Raw genomic sequence first — 19,522 nt, 5'->3', positions numbered from 1 at the left:
CTGCCAAAAAGCACATCCTTATTTTGCGCCACCTCGGATTTCAGGACGTCGATCTCCATCTCTGAAAAGTTTTGTTTTTTGCAAGTAACTCTTCTCACCATGTTTGACCTTAGTGGGCGAGGCCTCCAAACCAGGAATATTTAAGGGCGTAACATGTTAATGACGATCGAATTCAGCCGCCGCATTTATCAAGACCCGATCATTCTTACGCTGGGATTGCTCAGATAGGAATGTTTCAAGAATCACACGTGTATCCTATCGTAAGACCAATTCTGCGCTCAGATCTGTGCCTGTTTTCACGCAAGATTGATAAATGAGGGCCATTCAAAATGTCAAAGGTCAACTTTTTTGACTTGTAGGAGTCCACCTTCTTCACTTCTCCCTGGATGACAACCAGGACAGGGGCCTCCTGTTCCTCTGGCAGTCAGCTCTCAGTCATCTGTAAACTTACCTTTTATTAAATTCCTTCAAAGTCTTTGAGTCTGGACAGACATTGATGTAAAATGCAACATGACTGTTTGGCGGAGTCATACAACCACAAGGTGGTTATTCCATTTATTTATTTATTTTTGTAGGCTTTTTTTTTTTTTTGCCTTTATTGTTGCCTCAGTGAGAGAGAGACAGGAAAGTCAGGGAGAGAGAAAGGGAATGACATGCAGCAAAGGGCCGGATTTGAACCCGGGCCACTGCGGTTAAGACTAAGCTGTAATGGCACACGCTGTACCACGTGAGCCACCAGTACACCCCGTTAATTCTATTTAGTAAAAAATAACTAGCCAAATGGAAATTTATTGTGTTGTGCCAACACAGTTTAATGTTCATTTAAAAGTGACAAGCAGTGAGATTTTTGCGCATTTCAAGAGTACAAGCAATGAACAGCATCTAGTGGGCGTAAGCATAACATGTAACAATTATATACATTCAGTCATCAAAAAAAATCAAATACTAATCATTTCCATTGAGACATCCTAGAGCCTAAATTGTTCTGTTCCATGAGGTTAGACATCGCCAACTCCATTGAAACTCACACTTTGTGACATACTGTTAAATAACTGAATATAGACTGTCTATAGTAAAAAAAACAAACCAAGCAAAAACATGAATGAAAGTGTAATACATCAGTCTGAGATACAGCATCATGTATGTCCCACTAGTTTCTGCCACTTTATAAATCACAGAGTTATAATAGGCTCAGGATTTTCTACCTCTGCATTCTCTATCAGTTTATTGGTGTCCACCACATCGGGCTGAGATCTTTCACTGTCGAAGTAGAGTGGATTGTCAAAGGTGGGTAAGGGCCGAGGGGACTTCTTGTAGAGGAAGAATGCTATGACTATCAGTGAAGAAGTGATGGCAATGATCAGCACAACTACCAAACTCGTGTGGACACGACTGCGAGGATCCTGACCTTCATGAGGTTCTGCACAGATTAACCAAATAGTGATTAGTCCAAACAATTCAAAATTTCACTTTAAGTATAAAAATTATGATAATGACAATATTTTTTTGACCATTTGATTATTCAAATACTACACAGCTTAAGTAGATACAAAAGTGTAACTTACCAGGTTTTGACCCTGAATCTTTGAGTATCACTGGTGGGGATGAAGGGAAGAATGGTCAGATAACTAATCTCTTTTTTAAAGAATGTACATTTGTATTTCTCCATGCTATGCCATCATCCCTGTATCCATGTTGACCCTGTCACTCCCCAATCTACCCATAAAATTCTAGTATTAACTGCTCGGCAGTGCACAGTACACACATAAAATAAAAACAAGCTGTATAATTGAGTGCATAAACTTAAGCTCTGTACTCCAGCACAGTGACTGTGGTTAAAGAGCTTACTTTTAGCTTTATAAATATCTGGGGGATTTTATATCCGTGTTGGGTGAACAGTGAAGTACTTGAAGCATTTTTTATACAGTACATAGTAACTTAAGCTTTCTTTTAATTTAATGGCCAAACAATGGGATGTCTTTGTCTAACCAAGACAGTCACCTAACCACAGTCTGAGGAAGTGTGTTTTACTTGTTGTAGAGTTGACTGAAGGCAAAAAACCTTGACAAAGCATATCTCCAGTAAAGCTAGTGAGTATCTGCTAATGTCTGTAGGTCTGAGACATCAGCTGGTCAAGGCTTTTTAACCAAATAGTGAAAATGGTGATGACTGAATTTAAGTTTATGGGCATTTTTTTTTTGTTATATGAAGTGTATATTACATAAGGCAGTATTTTGTTTAGCCTCATCCTAGAGGAATATAATAGTAATGTTTTAGAATTTACTTATTGTAAACCCAGTGATCACTCTATTAGGTACAAGCTAATGCAATCCAATACAACTGTTCTGCCATAATGTCTACTGTTACCATGCCCATAATGTTCAGTTTTTGGCGACACTGTCATATAAGTTTAAAATATGCTTCAGCATTAAGGTTATACTAGTTAGTAATGGTGTCATACTGGAGTACATTGTATTGAGAGACATCTTTGATATTCTGCCCCCTCATGTATATGCATGGGGAGGAAAAAAATGAGAAACACCTCTCAATGTAATGTAGTCGAGTACAACAACATCTTTAACTATGAAGTCAGTGATAAAAATCGAATTGATTTTATTCATTTCTATGCATCTCCTATTGCACATGGTATTATTTACATCCCCTGTGCTCAGGCAGCAATATCCGCCATTATATGCTAAAAAGTTAATTTCATAAGCTTTTTAGGAAAATGGACCTTTAACAGAGTCTTGCGTATGGTTCCCCCATACAACACAGGATTATTGAACAAGCTACACGTGTGAGAAGCGCTTATGAAAATATATTTATATGGGTATGATGAGCTTACCTTTAGGTGTCTTACAGATGTATGGTCTATCATGCCATCTGCGACCTGACTTCCAAATCCCACCTGAGGTTGATATAGCTCCAAAGTCAGAATCAGGCTCATCTTCAGCCCAGTTAGTGTAGTCCATGACTGTTTTATCCAACCACATCCATGTCCCTAGGGCCAAACACAAACTCAGGGTGTTACTATTTTCACTTTGATAGTGTGCTAAATAACCATTTTTATATCATTATGTACCATTATGTCTGCAGTGTTAGTCCTGTCGAGGTGTGTTTGAAAAGGAAACAAGGAAACAAAAAATAAAAGAGGAAAACTACTTTAGAATAAGACATTTCAGCTACAATTTAGTTACTGAAGTCTGGTTCACTTTTATCAGCAGGACAATTATACTATGATGGATTTGTTTAAACCTTTCACTAAAATTGGTTTCATTAAATACAGTGTTATTTTTAAAAAAATCTCTTTTCATTTAAAGATTTTCAAGAGTGTGATTATACCTTTATGAGTTTTATACAGGCCAATCCAGAACGAGGTGTGGCTGTCTTGAAACATTTCCACATTGCTTTGGAGGAATTGTTGCTCAGAAGGATCTTCAATGGTCGCCAGGCTTCCACCTTCACAAAGAAAAACAGCCTGGTTGTAAAAATTACTAAAAACATATTGCTAGGTGCTGTATTATTCACATGTACTGAAATCAGTTAACTACACACCGTACACTTCATCTACACTTGATCTAAATTCGGGAGTCCAGCTTCCTCTGAATGTGTGTGTCTCTTACCATGCCTTGCACAGTTGCTAGCTGCATTTGGCCATTCAGTTTCATCTGTGATAAACAAATAGCAATGACCCTTAAATGGCATCCAGGTATAACTCTGTTGATACTCCGCATTCGCCTCTTCAGGGCAAACTCCTGGGAAGTTGGTTGACTCTGTTGGTGCCACATCTGCGAGTGGCAGAGACAGTGATGATGATGGTGATTAATTACAAGATTACCTTCTGTGACATTCAATGCAGTGAACTTGAAACCTTTATATACTGGTCCTCTTGATCATTGCCATAACTAGCTGTGACACAGTTCAAGGATGAAGGATTTAGCTTTGTATCTCAGTGAACTGACTTCTTTTTCCCCCAAATCAGTGCTTATAAATTTCTTTAACAAAGGACTTCTGGAATCAAACTAACTTCAGTGTGGGAATAAAGTAAGAAAAACACTCTGATAGAGTGTGGGTGATGTCCACTGACTCCAGTCACTGAGAGCTTCAGACCTTATCTCCAGTGAGTTCTTGCTTTCAACATTGTTCTCTTAAAGACATTAATGAGCACTGAATGCTTGACATTAGTCATTGTAGTCATATAGAACAAGGTGAATATAATACCTGATATGACAGTCATACAGTAAATCAGCGCTATGTTAACCAGCTTAAACGAGTAGGCCGTAGATGTAGGAAAAATACAGTATAATTCATGGTAGAATCACTTAAACCTACACAGGCTGACACTTGTTATGACCGATGGACTGTATTCATTTACATACATACCTGTAGACTGCATGCAAACACTGTTCATGGTCCGGTTGCACAAAGCAGTCTTCCATTTTCCGTCAACATCCAGGTACACACAAGGTCGTTCCCTGCTAGGTTCGCCTTCAGCCCAGCTGGCAAAGTTCAGGTGCCAGCCATCAGTATACCTAAAGTAACCCCCAGTCTAAAAGCAAGGATGGATCAAATTATTAAAATTCATCAGCATGTATGTGACTTGCAACATGCAACATTGATAGATTAAACAGATGTTCAGTTTTATGTTTTTGTTTCAGAGTAGTCAGCTGCCTTGTGGGGGTTCTGTGCTGTATATCTTGAAGCTACTAATTCTGGTTAATTGTTCATTCAGTAACTTAATCCCTTGATAAATTACTAAAGGATTTTTTAACCTAATTACCAGTGGAAGTAGGAGTTTTCGTGCTACAGTACAGTAATTCCAGATGGTTGCGGCATTGTACCTGATTTTTGTTCAGTCCAATCCACAGAGGAGATTTGAGATTCATAGCCAGCAGCTCAACGTAGGCCTGTGTCCATTCATTTCGCAGGCTAGCCAAGCTGGCTTGTTCACCTTCGCAGTGTCTCTTGGCATCACCCCAGGTTAGATTTTGAGTCACAGCCTTGATGCTGTCATTTCCCAGAGCTACATAGACTGTAGGAACTATTGGTTCTGGTTGACCCTGGATGTTTGGGTCTGTCGAGAGCAAGACAAAAATTCTTACATAATTATTGTCACAAGAACTGTAGATCAAAGTTTTACAATTCAGCCAATTATTTACAAATTCTGTGTCATATTTACTGCTAACAATTCCCCAAACCGTGTTTTACAGACCTCACTCTAATACATGGATACATGCAATACTGATTTTTGGGAAGAATAGTGTTGTATACCAATTGCACTTCAGGAAAAAAGACATACTGTAATTAAGCAACATATTATATTCCTTTTAAGCCTCAGATCATTTATAAAGCAGAAAATGGATGAACTCACCAAGATCTCGAAGACAGACAAATCCGTTGGTGTCGTTGCAAGCTTTAATCAACCATTTACCGGTGCCAAGACTTGGATTATTGTTCATCACAACACAGTCTTCCTGGTTAAGGACAGGGGAGTGGTTAGGATTTCAAATCTTTTCACCATGACATCTAATTTAAAAATCATGAATTTTTGTCTGCTTTACATCATGACAAAAAGTAAGTACAAGCATTATTTTACTTTAACCTGAATCTTGGAAATGTTACCTCATTCCATCTTTGATAAAATGTCCCAGGACGATGCTGATTTTTCTAAAGAGCAAAAAAAATTTATTAAAATCAAAATATTAGCATAAACAATATTTCAGATATTATATTATTAAACAGTATGCCTAACTCAATGCTAGGGGTGTAACAATTCTGGAACTGCAGCAAGTTAAACCACTGGAGGTCAGCAAAAACAGGATTTACAGCTGGTCATTTACATGGCAATTGTACATATATTGAATGTACTTACAGAATAGCCCCAGTTGGTATATCGCCTTGGTTTTCCATCAGTCCAGTAAAATCCATCGTGTTTTATGCCATTCAAACCTATCCACAGGTCTGTATTTGCTACTTCAGCCATTTTGGTGATCAAAAATGCTGAAAATGTTAAACATAGAAATTTTAAGTTTTTTCCTTATTTTGGAATAATTTCCAACATATAATAGGAAATGTGATATGATTTGATTCATTTAAGGATTTCAGACATACAATATTAAACAAAATCCTGAAATCCAAAATACATTACCACAATAGAATAAGAAAACACTAAAGGATGATGATTAACTTAAGCTTTAATTAGTTTGACAAAACAACAACTCAGGATCCACTTTCTAGCTTTTTTTGGGGGATTTTTTTTTTCCTGAATATATTTTTGCAACTGTTTCGAAGGTCAAGAATTAGCTCTCCCACTTTCTATTTACATTGCAGACATGTTTGTATATGATTTTGATCATTATAAAAAAAAATACATATAAAAACAGACCAAACCTTGCACACGTCTTGTAGGAATAGAGACTAAATTTCCTCCTATGGTAATGCACTGTCTCCTTGCTTCTTCCCAGGTGGTCCTTCGGGCAGAGTTGATACTATAACACTGTCGGTAACAAATAAAATAATGATTTTCCACTCTACAAACAACTGTTATCCTTGTTTCATGGGGCTTTGCCTTTGTCCTTTTTTTGTTTACAAAATTCTGTAAACATTTTAAATTTATTTATATAGATTTATTTTTATATCTATATAATTATTATTTTATCTTATTTAATTAATTTTTTTTTAAGAAATTATCGTTTAAAATGTTTAAAAATATTGTTATTATCAAAATAAAAAGTGCTCTAAGAGCGCATTTGGAACCTCAACTAAAGATCTTTCAGGATTTCTAACCTTTGAGTCAAATTTTGTCCACTTGAGTGGGCAGCCTCCTTTAGGAGGACTAGTTGGGGCTGCAGTGGTGTTGACAGGTGGTGAGGTTCCTCGTTTACAAATGGACTGGTGCTCTTGGCCACAGTTACAAGTGCGCCAGAAGCCTGTGAGGAGAGCAGAGATGCAATGAGTAACATTTCACCAGCAGCATATTAAACTAACCAGAACGTCTTATCTCACTTTGATACTTGGTTAAATTTGTCATTCTTCCATTTGTTGCATGCCACTCTTTAGATTACTTACCCATGTAGTAAGCCATAGTAACACAGTTCTCATCAAAGGCATCAGCTTTAGGTTGATTTTCATCCCATCTTTGCAGTGCTACTGGAGAGTCATCCATCCACCTTGAAGCACACACAGTTAAGATGAGCTATGTAATCATGGAAACAAAAAGCACTTGACAATGGACCCTTTTATCCATCATGTTTGCATTTTGCATATAGTAAATAAACAGATGACAGTTCAATGTAGGGCTGACCATAAATGTAGCCAGTCAACTTACAACAAACCCACTAAAATCAAGAAGAACAGCTTATAAAGGCAAACTGAAGCATTTGATTGGCTTAATGAGGCGGGTGAACATTGGACGAGTCAGTGATTGAAATAATACCCGTCTCTATACCAGGCTACATATATAAATATATATATATATATAAATATTAATTTATCTTTTTTTACATGCAAAATATATATACTTTTTTGAGTATATATATATCAAATCCCTCTCTTTTCTCTTTCTGTAAAACAAAGATATTAATGCTATATATACTATATATACTGTATCACAGTTTACGGTATTTACTGATACTCACCAAAATGACCCATCAAGATCCACTGACAAACCTATATAATAGTGCCCATAGCTTCTGGAAATCTGTGATGACACACACACATTAAGAAATACATGAAAGTTCAAGACCTTCATTTCTAGTCAGTAAACATAATATGTGCCAAATTTGAATGTGCTGTTTTTCTTTTTCAAACCAAAAAAATACCTACCTGTTTCCATAAGAACACATTTTCATCTTTACTGCTGATAGATACCAAGTCGCCATGCCTCCTCTGACAGAAGTGACGAGCGTCTTCCATGGGCATGGACATTCTGTTAATGTAATACTGATTCCCTCTCCACACAAGCCAGCCATCTGAAGTGGTATTAAACTCTGCAGAGGTTTGAGGAAAAAATATATTTTGAGTTTTAAAAACATATTTTTATGTTCCTTTCTTTTACAGTAAATATTTTACTCAACCTCTGTTGAGTGAAAGGTTAAACAACATAGAAATTATATTTTATGTCTTCATGCTGGTGACAACCAGGGCTGGAGGCATTATGTTTGGCCAGAGGCAAAACAGAGGGAATTTAAACCTCACCTTGAGGGAATTTCTTTGGCACAAACATTTACTTAGACTCAAAAATGAACTGATTGGACTTTGGTGGACAAAGGTCAAAGGTCACTGTGACCCCCCCCCAAAACACAGTTTGGCCTTACGAACTCAATATCTTGGAAACTCCTCAAGGTATCCCTTCAAATTTGGCACAAATGTCCACTTAGATTCAAGGATGAACTGATTAGATGTTGGTGGTCAAAGGTCAGGGTCACTGTCACTCAAGATATGACATGCTAATTAGGATACAATTCAAGACAAATGTCTGATAGGAAAAAATTATGAAAGCGATGGCATTTTAAATCCAAATGGTATCCTGCAACTTAACTGATTGACGCAGACATACAATCGCGAGCTGGTAAGAGCTGGCTTAGGTTTTTTTGTCACCCTGGGTGGGTGTGTGGTTAAACAATGTTCACTTACCTGTTGTGGTTGTATTTGGAGGCGGGTTTGGAGTCATTCCTGTAAGGGCACAAACAACTGTCAGTTTCAGTCCAAACAAAGCTAACATAGCAAACATGTCCGCCATTCTTTCCTACTTTGTGTCTAATCTCATACTGTGGGATTACTTAATGTATAATTTGACCTTACTTATTAAAACTTGTATACATATACTTTTAAAGTGTATGTTTGGGTACAGTAGAATTACAATACTCTTCAACATTTTAGAAAACACACCAAAGGTCATGCTGACTTTCAACTTTGAATATATTTGAGGGAATTCACATTTATTATGTGGGCAGGATTTGTATTGTTTTTTATTTAGATTTTCTCAAATTTAAGACAGAAAGTGCAGAAAGACAAAAATCTTCAACATACACTCAGTGGCTACTTAATTAGGTACACCAGTAAGATTTAACGTGCAATCCAATACAACAGTTCTGCCATTAATTATACATATACAAAGACAATTATGTTAACCTTTGGTTGACGCTGTCAGAGATGTAATAAGTTAAGTATATGTTTATTTTTGAGATTGTAGTTTCCTGTGGTGTTACATTACACTGAGAGGTAGAAGACTGCATAAAGAAGACTAACATTTCTTACACTGTAGTTCAGTATATGTTTAATTCCACATCACCCTATGATTCGGTATAGTATTTTGGTCTTTCTCCCACTGGATTTGGATTTGGAGGTTTAAAATGCCTGTAGCAAGTGCTGTGGTTTCTTTAAACCTATTGGACCATTGACTTTTGAGAGAGTTGGTTTCACTTGATTGTCCTGGGTTAATCGTCCCCTTGTACTGCTCTTGTGTCACTAGAACTACCGATATCTTCATAGATGTTTTTGGATTTTGCTCATTTTCTTAACTGCACCTTATCTGTCACTTTGATGATTAAGAAAAATATCAGTTATATATTGCATGTTTTTGGCTTTATTACCTTTCAGTCTAGTAGTGTAGTTTAGATTTCTGTTCTGGCTACTGGCCAAATATAAAAGAAATAATCAACTCTTATCCCCTCTCTTTAACCTTTTGTTGGGATGTGTTTGTGAGAAGTCTATGGCTTGTAGGAAGCTTTGCAGAATGGGAGAAGGCAATCACACATGAAAGATCGTACATACAGTGTGTCCTGGATGATAGTTAAAAATAATTTCTCCTCATACTTTGTTTCAGAGGAGATAAAAGTGAGTATTCAGTAAATGTTTTCTCAACTGTACCTTGACGGATCTGACACAGCCAGTCATTGTAAGTCTCACAGTTCACATCGTTCCAGGACCCAGACTCATCCCAGTTATATATTTTGTATTCAGCACAAGATTCTGCGTTATTAAAATTGTTTGGCTCGCCTTCCTGCCAGTGCTGGAAGTTTACCTGTAAACATAAAGAAAATAATAGATTTTTTAAATTTTTTTTTATAATAAATGTATACATATTAAAAAGAGAGAGATTGAAGCATTTTAGTTATGAAATGAGTTGTAAAAAGTAGAACAGACAACTAACCGGGGATCCATCACTCCATACATAACCACTGTTTGGATCAGGGACATGAAGTCCAATCCAGCCTTTTCCATGTCTGCAGTGCAGCAAAAAAAAAAAAAAAACCTATATAAATCACTTGAGCATCCATTTTTATTTTATAATTCAAAAACACAGAGCTTTCACTAATTTTGCATTTGTCTGATGATGCTATGTCTCATTGCTCCTCTGTAAAGCAGCTAAAATATTTAACTTTCCGCTCATTGACGTCCTCTAGAGGCAAGACTCAAGCGATGAGCTACAGCAAAGATGGTGGAGCTGAAGAAGCCATTGTAAAGAAGAGGTGCCAGCTAAGTAAGTGTGACATTAACTACTGGATTAATGCTTTAGATTTCAGTTTTCCACTTTAAGTTAAAGATGTATTTAACTATCTCATACCGTCCCACTAGTAGGTCAGCAGGGCTGTGGATGCTGAGCAGGTCTCCTCCAATGGCCCTACAGTAATCCCTGGCCTCAAACCAGGTCTTCTCGTTTGCACGAGGCCCTGTAAAAAACTTAAAGACAAGAAGCGTGGGCTAAATTAAAATACACCGGATATGAGATGATTTGAATAGAATTTGAATTTGTTTCTTCAAAAAGATATATTTGACTTGTTTTTAAACCCAAAATTAACTGAGTTTTTTGGCCACTGGCGGCATTAGAAAGAAGAAACAAGTTGCAAATACATTTACCAGCTAGTCATAACTGTGTGTGTCAGGTAGTATACGTTGGTTTGCTGCAAATGACTTTATAAGAGCAGAGAGAGTGAACCAAAAGCTCTACTGCCAACACACTCTGTACCGTAACACACACATCCTGTTATCAAAGCACACTGGTAAGAAATATGTGTTAGACTAAAAGAGTACTTTTAAACCAATTCTTGTTTTCTATCATATCTCATAATTCATATTTTATGTGACTTTGTGTGATAGGAAATATTTTAAATATTATGGAGGTTTTAGGTTGTAAACACATTTTTCCATCATAGCACAGAATAACTAAATGCAGAAAAATATTTACATAGTAAAGAGAACATACTTTGTAGAAATAAGAGCACACATACAGTAGTAGAAGTTTAAAGTAGTGTTTGTAAAAAGTGACCTCTCTATCACCATCAGCATTAATCTGGTACTGAAATTGTTCCACAGTTGGTGTGTGTGTTATTTGAATTGCCTGGAGTAGCTCAAACTCTGCGTGTGCTTGTGGTATCAGTATGTAACATATTTTAATTGTGCTTAGCTGAGGTTGACCTCTGGTTGTACCTTAGAGCAGACGTTTCTTGTTCCCACACGAGTCCAACCATCTGCACATGAAGGAGGTGTTTGAGTTGGTGGTGGAACAGTTAAAACTGCCCCCTCTGCCAGGTGTTTGCAGATGTATTTCTCCTGATTAGTGCAAGGCAGGAGATCCCAGAGTCCAGCCAAAATCCCGGTTGTCATGGCAACACAGCCCTGTCGATAACCTTGATGAGGGGAAAAAATTGTCAATTGTAAATTGTGCCGCTGCTTTTTATCCCTACTATCTAAAGATGGAATTTTATATTTCTCCGTACCCGGCATTTCGGCGTTCCAGTGAGTAAACCTCACTGAGTCTGTGTTGGTCCACACGAACTGATCAATTTCTTTCTGGTTTGAGAGTCCTAGCCAGAAGTACTTCTCTGGTCTCAAGCCTACCAGGCTGACTAGGAATGCGTTGTCCACCCTGGAAATATTTCCGCATTTTATATATTACTTCTTAAATAAACAGTTGTTAGTGTTAACAAAATATGATTGTTATTTTCTTACCCATTTGAAACATCAGCTAAGTAGGACTCTGAGCTCTTGCACTCATTTTTAGCTTCATCAAAAGTCTTTGTCTCAGTTCCCACAAAGTAGCAGTAGGAGCCATGTCTTTTCCAACCCTGTTGGAAATTGAGCACTGGTTAAAACTGAGGAGTTATAAAATTTTGCATGACCATATTGTTGTAAACGAATATTTTTAAACGAAGAGTAAAATTGCATTATTATTCTATTATTCTACAAGAGAGGGATGACTTGTCAATGAAAGTGAATTAATCAGTCACTTTTCCAAAATCTAATTTCAGAGTTTTAATCACACACCCTGATTAGCCGGATGCTCATGAAGGCCAAATACTTTTTTTCCATGACTAGATGTAAACTTCACTCACCGCTTTGCAGCCTATGTCCAGCTCTACCTCATCTCCAGTGCGTTCAGTTTCACTCTCTTTCTTACAGATAAAGCTGTGTTTCTCATCACACAAGCGATCTGCCCAGTTCCCTTTCTGAAAGAAGAAAGCAGCATAAAGACATTTATAAAACCAATATTTGTAGCTTTACTGGCTGGATAGTCCACATATTAATGTTTTTAAAAACAGTTTTATATTGTGGTGAAAACTGAATGAGAAGTGAAGATTTTTTTTTTCATGGACTATTGACTGTTTTTTTTTTTTTTTTTTTTTGGCCTTTGGATTTTTTTTATTTGCTAGTGACCACTTTGTTTCTATGCAGTCAAGATCAAATCTGTGTGCAAACATTTCTTTAATGAGGAACAAAAATGTTTTGATTTTTACTTTGCTTTCTTCCTTTTTTCTTGGTGGGTACTGCAAAGAATTTGTTGCATGAAGCTTTTCTGACACTTTGCCCATGTATGATGTGTCCAGATACAAATTTATGTATAGAAGAAGGATTTATATGCGCCATTATACCCACATAATGTTCCTTACCTCCCCCGTGATGAGAACACAGTCTTCTTCAGCAGTGGAGACAGCTGGTTTCCCATACTCCCAGCTGGTAAAGCTGACAGTTGACTGGTCACTCCAGTCAAACAGCCCCTCTGTCTTCCTGTCATTCAGTCCAATCCAAAGCTCATCAGTGGATGCTGCAGACATGGACAGTAAAGAGTATATCACAGATGAACCGGTGGCTGAGATGTCACAGTTGTAAATGCTCTTTACATTTATAATTAATTTTTTTGGAAGCATCTGTACATCAGTAAACATGGACAATCACAGAGTATTTAAATTTAAAGAATTAAATTCTAAAAGTGTTGATTTTAGGGATGCTTTGAACATTATTATAAAAAGTCTTATTTTCTTCCATAGGCCACCTTAATGGGTTTTGAAAATGAGGCACGCAGCAAACTAAAGGTGAGAACATGCCAACTTGTCAAGATATAGGATTTTCTCCAGTATAGGTGAGTCACTTGAACTTAAAGTCAAATACAAAAAAAAGTTTTAAAATCATTCTACAGCGAAAAACAGATCACCACTGTCTCAACTGTTTGTGAAAGTTGGACTGTCTTCATGTATGGCTTCATCACATACTGTATCCAAGTTGAGAGATGACAAAGCTTTGGTCCTCCACATTGCGAATGCTCACTAGGTCCCCATGTTCTTTGCGACACTCTTTCTGAGCATTCATCCATGTTTGAGGGGTACGCTGGAGGTGGAAGCAGTGACCATTGTAGGGAATCCAGGGGCTTGAACAAAATCCTTGCTCAACTGATGGAAAGAACAAAGATATATTCGACTGAGTGATTGATATCATACAGTGAGTGTGTCCGATAAAGAAACGTTACAGAAATCAAAGGAGGTAAGAGTATGTTTCTGTACTTTGTGGTGGAGCTGGCGGGGTCCCATCATTGTAGCAGATGTAGCCCATTTTCTTCACGCAGGATGAACTTTGCCAAGTGTGCTGCCCAGCAGAGTCAAGAAATGCACAGTTGTGTCCCGGATTAGGAAGTGGGTTTCCTAAAAAAAAAAAAAAAAAAACATCAAGATATAACTTGAGATTTGTTCTTTACTAGTGGATATCCTTGCATTGCATGTTCCAATGATGTAAAATCCCAGAATAATTTGTAGGAGTTATTGTAAATTTTAGATATGAATAAAACACTGCATTTATACTACCATTTAACATTCTTGTTTTCTTGTATCTGATATCACCAGATGCTAGAAAACGCTCGATACTGGCAAGCAATTGCTTATTTACAAATTCAACAGAAAGGGCAACATTAGCTTTTATTTGGAGGCATGTTTCTGGCCACCTGCCAAATATAAGTCCAGTAAACACTCTCCTTTTAGTTCTGTTTTTGATCTCCAATCATTCCTGAGGGAAATATCTGGCTCTTTATCAGCTGGTTGCTAACTTTGTCTGTCTGCTGTTTGGTGGTGGGCAGGTAGCGCACAGTGAATTGATCAAGTCTTTTTTTCGGCTCTTCAGCTGCCTACGTCCGGAAACGATGCTGATGAGACGCTATAATGCTCCAAAGAGCTGAGAGGCTCGGCAGATTATTCAGTGTGGGTTCATCACTACACGTGACCCTTTTCATATACAAGTAGTCATGTGATCCATTGGTAATATATAATAGCATTGCTATTAGCAGCTTTAAGGTTTAAAATGTGTATTTTTGTTGAAAACTGTACTGTAAGAAGCAAAGACTGTTTCATTTCATACAAAAGGTTAAAAGGAGGACTTGTTATATGAATGACCACTCTTGAAGACAAGTTACAGGGGGACGTTACACACAACTTACATCTGGGATTTGCTTAATAGAACAACTTTTCTTTTTGCTTTTCAGTTCACTTCTGTGTATCTCAGAGGGTCAGGGCTTAAGGGATCTTTTTACTGGAGTAGCGACTTACCAGTGCCCCATCTCAGATAACGGAAAGGCTTCCCATTTGACCACTGCCAGCCATGTTCTGGGTCCAGAACCAGCCCAGTCCAAAGTTTTTGCCTCGCTGATCCTAAGAGTGCTGCATGTTTATGTGTGTTTTTGTGGTTGTGAGGGACAAAAAAAAGAGTAAAGGACAGAGTTAAGAACTTGTTCCTCTTTTTCACACTGTTCCTTTTTTGTTGCTTAATAACAAATCCACAAAAAGACAGAAATCAAACAACCACAAAGACCTAAATGTAGTGCATCAAAAACACAAGGGAAGCAATGTATTGTATAGAAAAAGAAATTATAACAATCAAATTTGATCATGTCCCTAATGAATATCAGGCTTCAAATGTTTTGTCTGTGAATTCATCAAAAAAAACGGATCATTTATCAGCGCATCTAATAATTTGTAAGTAAGTGATACTAAATTAATTGAAGGTGATTGGCCCAATGACACCTTCAGATTTGCAGACAAAGTGCAAAGGCTTCGTATCACTCATGTACAAAATGGATTTCACAATCTGTCCTCTGTGCTCACAGTGTCACAATGATCCTTGGACTATTTAGAGAAACACTGGTGTGATCTTACTGTGAGGTTGTGGAGCATGAAATAGCTGCTGTCTTAAAGGTTTGCACTAGTTCTTGAAAGCTCATGCAGTGTGTAGAAGCCAACTGTAGCAAACAAGTTGACATTAATGGGTGCAAAAAGTAACTGGTGATCATTTTATCTATGATTTCTTGTTTTTTCATAAAACAACGCTTGTCTCCTTTATCCAGTTAGATTATGCTGTCTTTGTCAAATGCAAATAAACTAAACTGAAGATTTCTTTTAGAAATCAAGAGACATTATCTTTGTTTCAGTGCAGCACCTTTTGTGTCATTGTCATTGAATGAAAACATACAAGCATTAAGACCAGATCTTTGGCATGTTGTCAGAGTGGATTCATTAAAAAGCAGTTTATCAAACATAATTTTTTGATGAATTTCATAACTTTTCTAAACGTATCCAAAAGTGATGCATACGTTTATTATCATATTATGTTTTCTAACACAATGTGATGATAATTTCAGGGACCTCTAAATTAACAATTTCATTTTACATCAGCAGAAGTTCAGAAGTTCTACTTGCATTTTTTTTAATTTAATAATATTTACATAAAACAGATTCACCCAGATCAATATGTGCAATTTTTAATAATTTGTGTTTAAAAACAAAAATCCACCAGGTGGCACCTTACCTGAGATGTAAGCCCGCTCATGGGGGTCAGTGATACTGACCAGCGAGGCACCCTGCTGTTTGCAACTGGCCTGAGCCTGAGGCCAAGTCAGAAGTGCCTGTGGGTTGAGCTGGTAATTCGCTCCTGTAACAAGGTTTTTCATCCAGTGGTCTCTGGCTGTTTATTGATACAGAAATATGGAAAATGAAATTCTTCACTCAGAGATTTTAATTCATAATTGTAACCTAAAATTGTGATTTAATACTGTGAGCTTTGCATACATATAACATGTCGACTAAACTGGAGCTAGGCCTCTAATCAGAACAACTTCTAATCTGAACTAATGTGCGCTCTGGAACCAAATTAATCTGCTTAAAGATGCATATAATGCTGACGTGTACAACATTCACTTCCTGCCTACTCACTGTAGTGATATTTCAATCGTAGATGCAGTACTCACAAGTAGTCGGGCAGTATCCCCACTGTTCACGTTCATATTTGGTTTCGATTGCACACCAAAGACGTTTTTGTGAGGAGTCAAAGGTAGTGCAGTCTCCAAACCACCGGTCTTTGTACATGAAGGGAAACATGCAGGGCTTACCGAATGCATTTCCTTCGATGGTATAAAGTTCTAAAAGAGAAAAAATAGTTTGATCAAATCATCACATCTCCTTTAATTGAACTGTCATCAATATATTATTCTGCAATGGTGTCATGTTTTTCCAGATTTGCATGGCAGACTTAAATCATTTGTTTGCTTTCTCCTCTCTTCGCTATTGATGTGCTCTAGGCGTGCACAGCCAAAATCTCATGATGAGGAGCTTGATGCCTCGTTCTAGTTGATTATAATTAAACTGATGTTTTGAAATCAGTAAGTTTTAGTTGCCAGGTAACAACGTGTAGCCACACAAAGTCATATGAGCCAATTTAAAGGGAGAGTGCTGTTCAGTCTTATGGCTACACGTCTGGTGCCCTCCAAAGTTTTCATACTCTACCTCTGTATGTTCTTGTGCAAGCACCGCTAGATGTCCCAGTGATTGTGAGGTGGTTATTTGGCCCAATGGTTTTGGAGAGAGCAATTGTTTCATCAGGTTTGATTTCAATGTAGAGCTCTTGGCCTTTCAGGGCGAGCAGTGTTCCATTCTTGCATTCCCACTTTTGGAGGTCAGACTTGTCGTTACAGTCGTAGAGGCTCACTTCACTCCCCACACTTTTGCCCTGCACTCCCAGGCACTTTTTGGTTGTGACAGCATAAAGCCGATTACTAGTCGTCCAGCGCATGTCAAGGCAGCGGGTAAATTTTTTCAGCAAACAGAAACCAGTGGCCTTGTTAGTGAGTGAGAATGGGGCATCTGCAGAGAAATTTGAAAAAAAAAAAAAAAAAAAATCTGTTGAATTAATCCACACAATTATATTTTGAACAGCCTATCACATGCATAGATGTATTTGCAACATAAATTACAAATTTACCTTGTAACAAAGATAGTTTCACGTTCTGTCTATGAGTCCTTCTTTTTCAGGATTTTCTTTTTTTTTCTTTTTATTTTCCCCAAATTACAGTTGACAACATAAAGATAAAAATAGGTTGTTTTTTTGTTTTTTTTATTACTTTCTGAAGATACATTTGTTTCACTTATCTTTGTTGTTTTCTACTGGAGCTTCTCTGTTCAAAACACATTTCCTGTTAAACTTTGACAGACTAGAGCTGCACTCACAGCATCCTTGAAATAGCCGTCGATACAGTCTATCACTTTAGTTGAGTCAGTTGATTGTTTTGCCCAAATTTGCACCTTTTAGGAATATTTTTTAAAGATGCATAAGAACACGATATCGATTCATCATCATCATTTGCAATTTTGCATAATACATTTACATAATCAGTGCTAGCAGTAGTTCTGAAAACACTCCTGTGGGAAAGTGAATGTCCGAATTTGAATTTGCTTCTTCTCCAGTCAGACAGTAAAACAAATAAGGACAATTGATCCTTACATCAGTACCTGTAAGTAAGACATACTGAAATCTCCCAGACTTGCAAAATACAAACCTTGAACAAAGTCTTAAAAAACAGAAAATGCTGCATATGAAAACTTGAGTTCATACTGTACCATTTGCTGTTGAACAGTGAAATGTTAGGATGAAGAGCACCGAGGCCACTAGAGTTATCCTTGGGGTCAGCATTCTTCTGATAAGTCTCACAGCCGCAGACATTGTCCATGCATTGCAAGCAGAGGACTTATGAGCATGAGCATGGAAAGGAGGGAATCTTAATAGCACTGACACTATCACTTCTTTCCTCCTTTTCAATGAGTAAGTGTCATGTTTCAGATTGGCAGATTTCAGCATTTTACTACTGGTAAAAAGGGGGTGGGGGGTTGGGAGGGAAGTAGGGGCAACCATACACACACTTTTTTGCTCGCACGGATGTCACACTCCAGAAAGAGCAAAAAGTGGCCCCATTCACTTCCTGTCCCGGGGAAAAGAAGAAAAAAAAAAAAGATTTATAAGAGATTCATTCTAAACATGACTCATCAGATTCAGTGGTCCAGACCAGCATCCATCCTCACTGACTTTGGTTCATATTCCTGATAACGGCCACTGGTGTAAAAAAAAAAAAAAAAAAAAAAAAAAAAAAAAAAGAGTACTAGAAACAAAGTAGAGGATGAGTGCACTCAATCGCTCACCACTTTGAAAAAATGTTAGCAACCACCTAGCAGGAACTCAGCAATAAGCTTGTGAGTGTTTTGAGTGTTGCATTGTCAGCAAGCATGCACTGATTTTCTTCAGAAATATTTTTTTTATTTTTCATATATTTATATATTTTCATAATTTCCCTTTTTTCACGCAGAGCACTAGAGCATTTTTCAATGACATACACAAGAACAACACTATAATAGCACACTACTAATGTGCCATTGTGGATTACCTACAATCACAAAAAGAGACTCAATGTCATGAATTCATTGATCGCCTATACGCTAGAAACGATTTGTGCTAGGTGTAAGGAAGCACAAATTACTTGTGAGGTTATTAGACCAGAGTGATATTGCATTGTTGCTGATGAAGAGAACATTTTGTGCATCCTGAGTGTAGCAACACGATATCCTGTTTTGGGGGAGAGGCATTCAGATGTTGAGGTTTGTTCTCCAACTCTTCCTTGACATCTATCATAGCATTTTGTATTCTCACTTCCTCTTTTGTGATTCTCCTTTTTGGTGCAACTGTGCTGAAATATTAACGTTTGAGACTCTTAAGTAGGACAAGTGGGATTTGTACACTTTTGTATACTGTTGTGGGTTTATACCAATGGAATTTCTGAGTAGCTTTGTTGTAAGTCCTCAATACAGATGTTTATCTCCTAACATTTTAAGGGTCACTCTAAATTTGGACTAGTGATGATAATGGTAAAAAATGTATATATTAAGATGTTGTAATTCAAGCTGCAACAACCTCATTACTGCAGCTTGATGTCAAAGCCTAA

General features: G+C 37.3%; 1 protein-coding gene across 1 annotated transcript; it reads right to left on the bottom strand.

Moving 5' to 3' along the window:
- Positions 1 to 783: 783 nt before the first annotated feature.
- On the bottom strand, positions 784 to 18,367 carry LOC130179150 (macrophage mannose receptor 1-like). The gene is made up of 31 exons (XM_056391937.1): positions 18,150 to 18,367; positions 17,040 to 17,396; positions 16,505 to 16,675; positions 16,066 to 16,221; positions 14,811 to 14,921; positions 13,779 to 13,916; positions 13,491 to 13,667; positions 12,891 to 13,045; positions 12,336 to 12,449; positions 11,953 to 12,068; positions 11,721 to 11,869; positions 11,431 to 11,630; positions 10,568 to 10,683; positions 10,154 to 10,226; positions 9,871 to 10,024; positions 8,635 to 8,673; positions 7,825 to 7,988; positions 7,638 to 7,699; positions 7,069 to 7,169; positions 6,787 to 6,929; positions 6,391 to 6,496; positions 5,873 to 6,000; positions 5,623 to 5,667; positions 5,372 to 5,474; positions 4,842 to 5,074; positions 4,384 to 4,549; positions 3,624 to 3,788; positions 3,343 to 3,459; positions 2,846 to 3,001; positions 1,566 to 1,595; positions 784 to 1,420 (listed from the first exon to the last, which is right to left on the bottom strand). Exons 1-31 carry the CDS (start codon positions 18,250 to 18,252, stop codon positions 1,173 to 1,175), a joined length of 4,296 nt encoding a protein of 1,431 aa, XP_056247912.1. The 5' UTR covers positions 18,253 to 18,367; the 3' UTR covers positions 784 to 1,172.
- Between the last annotated feature and the right edge of the window lie 1,155 nt (positions 18,368 to 19,522).

Source organism: Seriola aureovittata, chromosome 12 (assembly GCF_021018895.1).
Source record: "Seriola aureovittata isolate HTS-2021-v1 ecotype China chromosome 12, ASM2101889v1, whole genome shotgun sequence".
Taxonomy (NCBI): domain Eukaryota; kingdom Metazoa; phylum Chordata; class Actinopteri; order Carangiformes; family Carangidae; genus Seriola; species Seriola aureovittata.
Note: the sequence above shows the minus strand (reverse complement) of the source record. Positions and strands in the feature narration are given on the sequence as shown.